This window comes from Staurois parvus, unplaced genomic scaffold (genome assembly GCF_062004578.1).
Source record: "Staurois parvus isolate SC_StPar_1 unplaced genomic scaffold, SC_StPar_1.0 ptg000050l, whole genome shotgun sequence".
Lineage (NCBI taxonomy): Eukaryota > Metazoa > Chordata > Amphibia > Anura > Ranidae > Staurois > Staurois parvus.
The window spans coordinates 3,595,340-3,607,705 of record NW_028317846.1 but is presented as its reverse complement, the minus strand read 5'-3'; the positions used below and the strand labels follow the sequence as shown (position 1 = coordinate 3,607,705).

General features: G+C 40.7%; 1 protein-coding gene across 8 annotated transcripts in view; it reads right to left on the bottom strand.

Annotated features, from left to right (window-relative positions):
* PARP4 (poly(ADP-ribose) polymerase family member 4) overlaps positions 1–12,366 on the bottom strand; it is a 346,684-nt gene that overhangs the window by 270,619 nt on the left and 63,699 nt on the right. For all 8 annotated transcript variants that reach the window (XR_016309539.1, XM_089666213.1, XM_089666217.1 and 5 more), the window contains exons 18-19: positions 9,615–9,779; positions 9,307–9,353 (exon numbers count right to left, since the gene is read on the bottom strand). Coding sequence is in view for 7 of the 8 variants with exons in the window: in XM_089666213.1 (XP_089522339.1) it covers positions 9,307–9,353; positions 9,615–9,779 (212 nt within the window). In the remaining variant the exon portion in view is untranslated. The remainder of the gene's footprint in view (positions 1–9,306; positions 9,354–9,614; positions 9,780–12,366) is intronic.

Below are 12,366 nucleotides of genomic sequence, written 5' to 3'. Positions count from 1 at the left end.
GTCAATCAACGCTCTTTATGATATTGTTAACATCATGGATATGGATGGTCCTCCAAAATATTCCGAAAGAGTAGCAACCAAAGCAACTCTTAGATAATGGCTCCAGACCCTCCAGTGTGAATCAGTAAAGCCAAAACTCGGAGTACAATACATGTAATAGAGAAATGCTCCACATAGTGTAAAACCACATATATTAGAAAATGTATTAGGTATATTGCACTTACATAGTCGAAGTTAAAATCAGCATGTGCCAAAACTCCATAGAAGTATTCCAACAACAAAGATGGCCACCAGCCAGTTGAGCATGCATGGTAGCGTGTGTGCGTGGCTCCACCCTACACATTTCATCATACTTGACGTCATCAGGGGCACGCACACACGCCGCTCCACGCAGATAAATAGGGGAAGCCACCATGGAGAATCACTGCCATAGGCTGACAAGTCACAAGAGGGAGTGAGCAGACACCTGAGGCCCAACACCTAATCACCAATAAATGTTCATATAGTCCTCTACAGTGCCATCTTGTGGTAAAAAAGAAACCAAAACCAATGTTGATAATTACCAATTGTATATTCAACCTATAAATATACCACAGAGTCTCCTGCAGCAAAAAAAAATATATGAACACAATACAGTACTGACTTTTTAAATACATATAAAATTAAAAGCTAAAATAATTCAATTAGTTAAAAAATACTTAAATTTTCAAAGATAAATTAATCTAACCCCAATTAGTTAATAAACAGCCTTATGGATGAAAATTCAAAAATATTGGAAAATTCAGGGCAATACTCCTTGATCAAACAGATATACAAATACATTATCAATACTGGGGATTGATAATGGTTAGCACGTCCGCCTGGCAGTACTAAGGTCGTTGGTTCGAATCCCCGCCACGGCACCTCCTGCCTGGAGTTTGCATGGGTACTCCGGTTTCCTCCCATACTCTAAAGACATGCTGGTAGGTGAATTGGCTCCTGTCTAAATTGGCCCTAGTATGTGTATGTATGAATGTAAGTTAGGAACCTTAGATTGTACACCCCTTGAGGGTTAGGGACTGATGTGAATGTAGAAAATATATATATGTAAAGCGCTGTGTAAATTGACGTCGCTATATAAGTACCTGAAATAAATAAATAACCACCAAATCATCATGGCGTTGGGAGTTATATAATTAGCTGGTATTAATAAAACAGCTTATAACATATCAGTTGTTGAAGGGGCTCTTGTTACATCTACATTTTTTTTAAAAAGACGAATAGGAATGGTTATATTCCATTGGATTCCTGTCACCATCCCTCATGGCTAGCTGCAGTGCCGAAGGGACACTTTTTATGTCTCAGATGAAACTGTACATATAAGAGAAGACTATATCAATGAGTCTCTAATACTGAAATCAAGATTTTTGTAAAAAGGATATAGGGCTGGGGATCTTGACAAAATAATTCATCATCAGGTAGGGAGTCAGACACAAGAACCACTCATTGCAATATTTTTGGATTTTCATCCATAAGGGTCTTTATTAACTAATTGGGGTTAGATTAATTTATCTTCTTTGAAAATTTAAGTCGTTTTAAACTATTTTAGCTTTTATTTATTTTTTAATAATTCTCTTTTTTTTTTTTTCAAAAAACATACACTCAACAAAAATATGTACATCTTCAGGCACTAGCCCACGTAGGGGCATCTCAGTGAAAAGCATAAAAAGTTGGCAGTCAGAGTTTCAGCCTGCAATCATAACAACATACAGTAAAACAATAAAAAAACATATAACAGGTGCTGCTGTTCGTGACCAAGTTAAGACAATAAGACATATCATCCCCAGTACCCAAGGCCCCTGCTAAACAATCATAAATGAGGCTCCAGGGCAGACATAAATAATGCAAAGGGGTCAGGTGTCCATAGCTGTTGAGGGTTCCACTCACCATTTCATCCGGACTCTATCATATTTTTTAGGACACCTTCTATGCAGATAAGTATCTTTGTACAAAGGTAAGACAGCATTAACCTGCTGTTTCCAGAAAGTGAGGGAGCCCGCTTTTTCCTGCACAGAGCAATGGCTTTTCTGGCGTAAAACAGTAAAAGATCTACAAGCATCTTGTCCTCCACCCCAGAAACTATGTCCTCCACTAAACCTAGCAAACAGACTCGGGGGGGGGGGGGGGTTAAAGGAATAACCACCATAACAACAGACATTATCTGCATCCAGAAAGTAGCAATTGCTGGGCAGGTCCAGAATATATGTATAAAGTCCCCAGGAGCCACAGCGCCAGCAATCTGAAGAAGAGAGGTTCATTTTTTGCAACCAGCAAAGGGTAAGGTATGCCCTAAGGACAATTTTAAAAATTGTATGAGGTGGTCTCTCAGGGACACCAGTATTTTAAAGGGAAATTCCCATACATCTTCCGAATCTTCAGATCCCAACCCCGGAACATCACAGGCCCAACGGTGATGGAGCAATGACAAATCGGGGGAGGACACTCGAAGAAGGTGAGTATATAAGATGGATGTAGGTTTTTCCGCACAATCGTGTCTTATTCCCTCCAATTCTGAGCTCTGCAGCTGGAGCGTAGCAGTAGGGACAGCATGCGACAATTGCCAGTATCTAAAAATGTAAAAAGGGGGGGACATTCTGATGGGACAAGAAATAATCTAAGAGGCGTAAGGAAAATTCGAGACCACATTCGCTACAGTTTTGATGTTGTGCTTGGTCCACGCTATAGGATCAGGACGCTGGTAAAAATGTGGCAAAGAAGGGTTATTCCATAAAGGAGTATTCAGAGATATGGCAAAGGTAGGAAAGCTTTCACAGATAAGGCCATCTTTCCAGGCCCTAAGGGTAGTAAGCATAGAGGGAGTCAGATCATAAGGAGCTCCAGGGCCCCAAAACAATAAAAATTGGAGGGCCTCCATAGAGCGCACTACTGTATATTCCAATCCTGTAGCGGAGACATTTCAGGTGTCAACCACCATGAGCCAGAGACCAGTTGGGAGGCAAGAAAATATTTGTGACACTCTGGAAGGGCCTCCTTGGCACAGACGCAGTAGAGTAGATAATTTATACCAAGATTTTAATTTTAAATGAATTTAAAAAGTCTATTTTGTGTTCATATAATTTTTTGCCACAGACGATGCTGTGATATATTTATGGGCTGAATATACTATTGGTAATTATCAACATTGGTTTTGGTTTCTTTTTTACCACAAGATGGCACTGTAGAGGACTCATACTATATGAACATCATTTATTGGTGATTAGGTGTTGGGCCTCAGGTGTCCGGTCACTCCCTCTCGTGACTTGTCAGCTTATGGCAGCGATCCTCCTCGGTCGCTTCCCCTATTTATGTACGTGGAGCGGCATGTGTGTGCATGTCCCTGATGACGTCAAGTATGGCGAAACACATAGAGAGTAGGGCGGAGCCACACACACATGCTTTGTTGTTGGAATACTTCTATGGCGTTTTTGTACATGCTGATAATGACTTGTAAATGCAATATACCCATTAAATTTTCTAATATTTGTGGTTTTACACTATGTGGAGCATTTCTCTATTAGATGTATTATACTCCGAGTTTCGGCTTTACTGATTCACACTGGAGGGTCTGGAGTCATTATCTAAGAGTCGCTTTGGTCGCTACTCTTTCGGAATATTTTGGAGGACCATCCATATCCATGATGTTAACAATATCATAAAGAGCGTTGATTGACCACTCTTGGTAAGCGGTCACAAGTCTTGCATGCAAGTGGATGGTATCACACTGATTATATGAAGTTCTCTGGTTTCATCACGGCACGTGGGATTGGTTCAATTTGACTCTATTAGAGACTTTATACTGTATCATCACTATTTATCACGCATAATTCTTAAGATTAAGGTTTTTGATTTATGCACTGGTTAAGCGCTGCACTGTCAGTTTACTTCTGTTTACACTATTTTTGTATACCTAGTATCGGGGTATTGTGTTCAGCTGCTGTTTGGTTGAGTTATTGACACTTTTCCTCTGAGAGCAGATTTTTTTGGTATTTTGGTTACTATTATTACCCACAAAACAATATCGTGCAATGCGCCCCAACCTTTTACAAGCAAAACATTTCAGAGGTAATTTCCCTGAATAAGACCTTCTCTGAACACGACAACTGAGACACATTACAATGGCCAGAATCGCGAGACCTCACATTCTCATTATCTGAGGAACATTCACCAACAATAGATTCATCCGAGGTGCCCACTGCCACTTCTTTACTATTTTCCACTGCTCGGTCAGACCCATTCTCTATTTCCATGCCTGAGTCAGTCTCAACAGCTGCTACAAAACCATTGTCTAAACATTTATCGTAGACCTTACTTGCAGCAACAACAACAGTCTGCTTCTTTAGAGACACTATCTCTGCTAAACATTGAGAATGGTCAACCTTTGCACATTTGGAGCATATCTCCCATATGGCACTCTGGGCATTCTCCAAACTTTCTTTAACAAATGTAATCTCATTGCATAATTTCGTATTTTCATTAGCAATATGCTTACCTTCTGCATTAAATACAGCAGCCTACTGGGCAAGAAATTTCAAGTTCTCGACTTCAGCTCTTAAATATATATAAATATACTATTGGTAATTATCAACATTGGTTTTGGTTTCTTTTTTACCACAAGATGGCACTGTAGAGGACTCATACTATATGAACATCATTTATTGGTGATTAGGTGTTGGGCCTCAGGTGTCCGGTCACTCCCTCTCGTGACTTGTCAGCTTATGGCAGCGATCCTCCTCGGTCGCTTCCCCTATTTATGTACGTGGAGCGGCATGTGTGTGCATGTCCCTGATGACGTCAAGTATGGCGAAACACATAGAGAGTAGGGCGGAGCCACACACACATGCTTTGTTGTTGGAATACTTCTATGGCGTTTTTGTACATGCTGATAATGACTTGTAAATGCAATATACCCATTAAATTTTCTAATATTTGTGGTTTTACACTATGTGGAGCATTTCTCTATTAGATGTATTATACTCCGAGTTTCGGCTTTACTGATTCACACTGGAGGGTCTGGAGTCATTATCTAAGAGTCGCTTTGGTCGCTACTCTTTCAGAATATTTTGGAGGACCATGCATATGGTTACCAAATGTCATAGAGAGCGTTGATTGACCACTCTTAGTAAGGATGGTGTCACAGTGATTATATGAAGTTCTCTGGTTTCATCACGGCACGTGGGACTGATTCAGTTTGACTCTGTTAGAAACTTTACACTGTATCATCATTATTTATCACGCATAATTCTTGAGAATAAGGTTTTTGATTTATGCACTGTTTGAGCACTACACTATCTGTTTATACCAGTAATAGTTGTAAGCAAAGGAACTCTCGGCACCCCAAAACTGCACCGAGACACAAAGAAGTTTACTCTGCAAGGTGGAGCAATTCCCCCAGGCATGTAGGCCACAATAGCCAAAGCCAAGTCTTATTTAAGACCCAAATAACAAGGTTACAATCTGAGAATAGTCGGCTAAGGCAAGAAAGACATCAGTTTATGGAGAAACAGAAAGAGCTGAAAATGGAGATGTCTTCATTTATACAAAGATACTACACTGGGATGAACAACCATTCTGTTTATAGGCCATAGACAGTTGGACGTGTGGTATGAGTTTTTCTGGTTAAAGTTCTTTGGCATGCACTAAAATTTAGCTACTGCTCTCAAAGAGTTGGCCTCAGTATTTGGGACATTATGGAGGACCCTGATGTATTTTTGTGTTTCCAAGGATAAGCCTTCATGATTTATTATATTTTGTAGGTCAGGTGGGGAATAAATTCCAAATAATATTTATAGTTTGTATAGTTTTAGCCACCTGAAATACAGTTGCTGGGTAAACCTCTAATTTAGCAACTGTATTAATTTTGTTTTCCTAAAGGTTGTCATTGACATGATAATGTCAAGGGAGGGAGACTGAGTTGAGTGTGTGGTTCATACAATGTTTGGGTTGCTCTTGTGTTTTTCTTCTTGTAATTTTTATTATGGCAAAGTGGCAACATAGGTTTAAGTTAACAGACTGCATACTCCTTGCTCTTAATGATCAAGATAGAATAGAGAGTAAAAGACAGAAAGTAGCATTCAGTCTGGTTTTTGTTTTTAAAGTAAGAAAACTTTGTTTTACCTTCAAACGCAGTATTAAAGGACAAGTTCACCTTTGGAACATATTACATGTTCCACCCTTTTTTAGTGTGGAACATGTAACATGTACCCACAGCTGCAGCCGCGCCCGCCGCCCCCTTCCTCTGACAGACAGTATGGGGGAACTTCTCCCCGTACTATCTGTCAGATTTGAAAACAGTGCGGCCATGTAGGGCTCCGCCCACGCGGGCAGATCATTCATTCACAGACCTCCGTGAATGAATGAACTGTAAGATCCAACAGCCTTAGTGGGTGTGGGCTTGTAGTTTTCAATGAACTACCACGGCGCTGTGGAGCACTGTGGTAGTTCATTCAAGCTTCCTGTCAGTATATCAGCTTGACCATACATCCCGTACGGCAAGCAGATATTTGACAGGTCTGCAGGAGACCTGCATGGCATCAGCAATCTACTGACACAAATAGAGCTGCACTGATGGGCAATGGTGGGTGGTACTGGTGGGCACAGGTGGGTGGCACTGCTGGGCACTTGTGGGCGACATTGGTGGGTGGCACTGCTGGGCACCGATCATCAGGCCACTGGTCATCATTGCCCTGATGATCGCTGCCGATCCCTCCTCTGATAACTGCCGGTTCTCGGCAGTACTTTCCTCGCGCTGTGACAGCATGAGGAAAGTGCAGCCAAATAACCGGAAATTATATTTCCCGGTGATCCGTGTGTCATTGGACACGGCTGATCACGTGGTAAAAGGCCGCTGTGATTGGTCTTTTAAAAATTACCTGCTAAATTTTCTAATAGAAACAAAGAAAAACTTTTATTTTTTTTCAAAGTTTTTGCTCTTTTTTTGTTTATAGCGCAAAAAATAAAACACCCAGCGGCGAGTAAATACCACCAAAAGAAAGCTCTATTTGTGTGAAAAAAAATGATAAAAATTTCATATGGGTACAATGTTGTGTGACTGCGCAATTGTCATTCAAAGTGCGACAGTGAAAGCTGAAAATTGACCTGGTCAGGAAGGGGGTATAAGTGCCCGGTAGGCAAGTGGATGAGCTCTCTCAATATTCATCAAGCAATGGACTTTACATTGTGATTTTTTTTTTGAGCATCTACTTTTTCAATTTTTTTTTTCAATCTTATTTTCATGATATTTTATCTCTTGATGTTTATCTTAAAGCCAAGGATAATTTTACATTATTTACCATTCTAGAGAGTTACCCAGAATCAATGAGAACATAGCTTAAAACTGGCTTCCAAACACATTTAAAATTACTTTTGGATGCTACACAAGGGCTCAATTTTAAGAACGTTTTAAAGATGATCTGGGTACTGATATAATATAAGGACTCAGTTTGGGTAGTTCAATTTGGAATAGGGCTGATATAAGGAGTTTAAATATAACAGAACAAAATGTGGGTGGTTTACAGCAGACACTGCTTAAAGGGGGAAGAGTGGATTTTAACACTCTAGCTAAAATTTATGTATACAAAAATGTTAAAAATCCCAATATAAAAACATTTAGCATAAGTTGGTATTACTTCCACATGAACAACACAATCTGTAAATCAAACACCTCAAGTAAATCCCGCTCTCTTTTATTTTATTTTAACAAAAATGCTGTGAATATTTCACATACAATGCTGTGAAAAACAGTATATAATACAATCTCCAATATCAATGTATTATAATAAGAAAACAAATTAAAGATCAAATGATATTGTGCTATGCAACATAATTTTTGTTAGTTTGATCCTACAGGGAGAGGAACACAGGTAACTGTCCAACATAAGAACTCTGGATACATGACTGCTTTGACATACTGGACCAGACCGGAATAATGGGATAAAAAGCATTTGTGAACTCATTATTCTGGACTCCTTGAAGTCCTCTCCCACTCCATGTATTGATGCATTTCTGGGTCCCTATTCCTCCCCCTGGCTTTGTATCATACTTGCACCATTCCCATCTGAATGTCTACCAGTTGATGTCCTCATATACTCCTAAGATGCCTCCTAAAGAAGCTTACCTGTGAAACACACTGAGATGTGCCCCCCCCCCTCCCCCCCTCACACACACACACACACACACAAACACTCACTCACTCTTCATTTGATCTGAATTCTGTATCTACATTATAAAAAGTAAAAAAAAGTAAGTTTAAAGCGTTTGTAGATCGCTTCACTCCTCATTAGGAGAAGCAATCCGCATTGCTTCATAAACAGGCATTCAGAGGAGAGCTGTCTCCTCTGAGAATGCCAGAGAACTGAACAGCGGACATTTACCTCTGCATGATAAACGGACAACTATATAAGGTTTCTATCTCCTTCTGTGTGTGAATCTGTGTACCAGTCCCAGTTTTCTTTCCTTGTCTTGTTTTTGCATATACATGTAGGAATGCAGTGTTGTATATATCCACCTTCATCACTTTGGTATAAAACTGATCTGGCAAAGTGTATTTGCTAGGCCAGTCACGTAGTAGCATAAGGCCACTGTTACCAGGTCTATTTGACTGCAGATTAAAGCATTTGTTAGGATGGAGACGTCATCTGCATCGGCATTTTCCCCTGCACGTGTGTATGGCAATTCTGTATGCCAATTTCGCATTCGGGAGAATCGCCATATGCGCACATGCAGGCAAATGCCAAAACAGAAGCAGTCTGTGTTTACCCAAGCACGCCCACCTACAGCCATTCACTTAAATTGGTGGCTGTATGCACGTTCCCAGACACCAGACAGCACTGGGGATTTTTCTTTCTCAGCACACGGGAGCTACTAAGCGTCCATGTGCATGAGGCCTAAATCATGCAAGTGAGGTATAAGAACAAGCAGTTCTTTTTTTCGATACTAACACATGAGCAGTCTGGTAGCAGTCTTGTCAAACCGTCCTGGGCACTGCCAAGTTGAACTACTAGGAGCATTCCAATGTACAGTGCGCTGGCATGTTCGGCCATAGTCACCACATTAAAACTGTGATGTTAAGCGAGTTCTACAAAATGCACACATCCACAGGACATTCATACAGAGAGTCTACAAGATGTGCACAGTGCAGGTAGAGAAAACATGAACAAAGCAGAGGAGAGCTGTGGGTTAAAATAAAAGATTGTCATCCTGGTACAGTATTTTACAAAACTCAGTGTCTTTTCTTTAGAGTTTAGTTCCTTTAAAATCCATTACACTTACCCTTGCGCTGCCTTGTCACCCTCAATTCCTACTGTTGCTACAGTATCCTAAGGAAAACAAGAAAGATTAGAAAAAACTGTAGTTTCATAGATTAGGGCTGGTCGAATTAATGTCCAAAAGGCAATGTTAAGGGTATAGGGAGTAAGTACTTTAATCTTTATCAATAAAGGAGGCTCAAGATAAAGCAAAGCACCAGCTGTAATGTTTCAGGATCATTGCCTATTTGGCTACTAGTATTTGTCCAACCTCTATCTAGACTACTGATTTTATACAGAGTATGTATACAGAGTATAATAAAAATAAGCTACCTGAGTATTTTCTTTTAGTGCTTGATCACCTTGCCAAGAAGCCACTGTTCCAGGAATAGAGAAGGTCACACAAGAATATGCACATTTCAGTTCTGTTACATAGGAGATTTTAACGATGACAGTTGCCTTGGCAGGCAAATTCCCAACACTCACTGTGAAAACATCCTACAAAAGAAAAGTCTGTATAAATAATAATTACTATACTGTTTAAATACTAACATGAACAGTAGACAATATATACAGTGTTTGCAAAAGAAAGATGGTAGAAATGTAAAATACAGCATTGATAAACACATTGTTCACACACTGGGGTTTAATGCTTTAGTGCATTGATGATCAGAAGTCTTAGTAATATATAGCATCATTTCACACAAGCATAATAAATGCGGTTTCTTTATTACCAGACATTGGGCTCTATTCACAAAGCAGTATTTATCACTTTGCTGTAATATACCACTTAGAGTTTTTCAAAAAGTTTTTTGGCATTCGTAAAAAAAATCACTTCTAAAATACTGCATGTGATATTTATCTCAGGAAATCATGTCCGATTTATGAGCAGTGCGGCCCGGTTAAGGTGCGGCTTACAGGCTATTGACTTTCAGAGCTGATTCACACTTGTGCGGTGCGGATTGAAGCGCAAGTTTCACAGCTAATTGATACAGTAGTTGTTCACAGGTTCACATCAGGTTTATATCAGGTTAGGGACAGGATTAGCTCAGGATCTTATCTTATTCACACACATGCGGTTTAAAAATGGTTCCCATAGAAATCAATAGCCTGTAATCCGCACCTGAACCGGGAAGCACTGCTCAGAAATCGGACATGACTCCTTTTAAAACTGCACTGAATCTGCACTGCCAGTGCACTGGACATACGTGAACAGGCACCATAGGAAGCTATGTTTTTTCACATGTCATGCTGATTTGATACGGTATCAAATTTGAACACTGAAGTGGCTTGCACACTCGTCCCCCCCCTCTTTCCCACATTTGAGGAGTGGTGGGTATAAATCAGTTCAAACTTATTGAAGAAAAAACAGATACTGGAAGTGCACATGGACGTGGCCCCGGGAGCGGTCATGCACTGACTGAGTTCGGCACACCCTCAGCCTTCAGGGTTTAGGGATCGGCAGATGAAAAACACCCCCTGATCCAGGTGTCCACAATGCAGTGGGGGACAGCGGGGACGGCAAAGAAAAAGCCTCCCCAGCCCACACAGCAGTCCCATTCAGTGTGCCCACTGACACCACAGTCTACTTCTCCCTATCCAGGGACAGCCTCACAGGTCAGTAAAGCTCGGGACCCTTTCTACCAGTCCCAGTAGTAACTCCTGGTCACCCCACATCAAACATTTGCTGCCATCCCCTTCCCCAGCCTCCCTAGGGGAAGAACTAGAGCTTGCAGTGTCCCCTGCCTCATCCATGGACAGGAATATAGCAGAAATTGCAGAATTAGCACTGAGCCAGACCAGCTTATCCCAAGAACACCCGCCTGTATAGCCAGTTGCTTATTCAGGTGATGCAGTGCTGATTGCCAGATTCTCAGCTCTCCAACAACAGGAATTGTCTAAGGCCTGTACCATCATTACTACTGATTTGCACAATGACTTTCAAAGTATTGGCAAACAGCTAGATACCATTGAATCTAAAGTTGATGGAAAAGTGAAGAGACTTAACCAAATTATCAGCATGATTTCCTCTCTTCGGGAGCAAATTGACCAGGCTAATGCAAAAATAGAAGATCTGGAAAACCGGTCCAGGAGATAAAATTTTAGGATCAGAGGCCTTCCAGAATCAGTTACAGACCTAGAGGGGGCAGTACATACTTTAATGAAGGACCTAATACCTGATATTTCCCCTCATCAACAAGAAGTGGACAGAGTCCATCAAGCCTTAACAGACCCGTGACCCAATGGTCTGCCCAGAGATATCATAGTAAAGCCACAATTTTACAAAATTAAAGAGAAGATCATGATGGAGGCTAGAACCAAAAATGATCTGTCTCTCCTGGGACATGCAGTCTCTCAGATGCCTCATGAGATATAATTGGGTCTGCTACTTTTGCCTGGATTGGGTGCACTTCTCTTCTCTCTTTCTCTGTCCTCCTCTTCAATAACTTATTTTTATTATTATTATTATTTTCTATTAAGGTTCTGATATGGCCCTCGGGCCACTTGCGATGAGGTGTAATCGAATAAGAGTCAACCTCAGACCTATATCTTAGGGGAATAGAGTGGGCTCTCAGTACTCGGCTGAGTTTCATGATGTTCCCTCCCCTGCGTATACTGAGCCTACAGAGGATAACATGACCTCTTCAGTTACCAGTAGTGGTACCCCCCCATTGCCCCTCTCCCCTGTTGACCCTAAGGTATTCCCTTAATTTACAGGGACTTACTCTCATTTCCTGTTTTGGCAAATGGGCCGTAAGTGAAGGTAAATCTCCCCAATGGGACACAGATGGCAACCCCCCCCAACCAAAAAAAAACAAACAAACAAAAAAAACTTACAGGAGTTCTAACTCACCATTATGCTATCTAAAATGAAAAAGAAGGTTTTGCCTTTAGTTACACTTTCAAGCAGCCTTTCTCAACCTTTTCAACACAGAGGAACCCTTGAAATGACTTTCCAGTCTCAGGAAACTCCTGCTAAAAATTACTATATCTACAACTCATGATACAACAATGTGATAGACAGTGGAAAAAATGCTCCTTACACGTGTGGTCATCGGGAAGAACTAACCCTTTATAGATATCT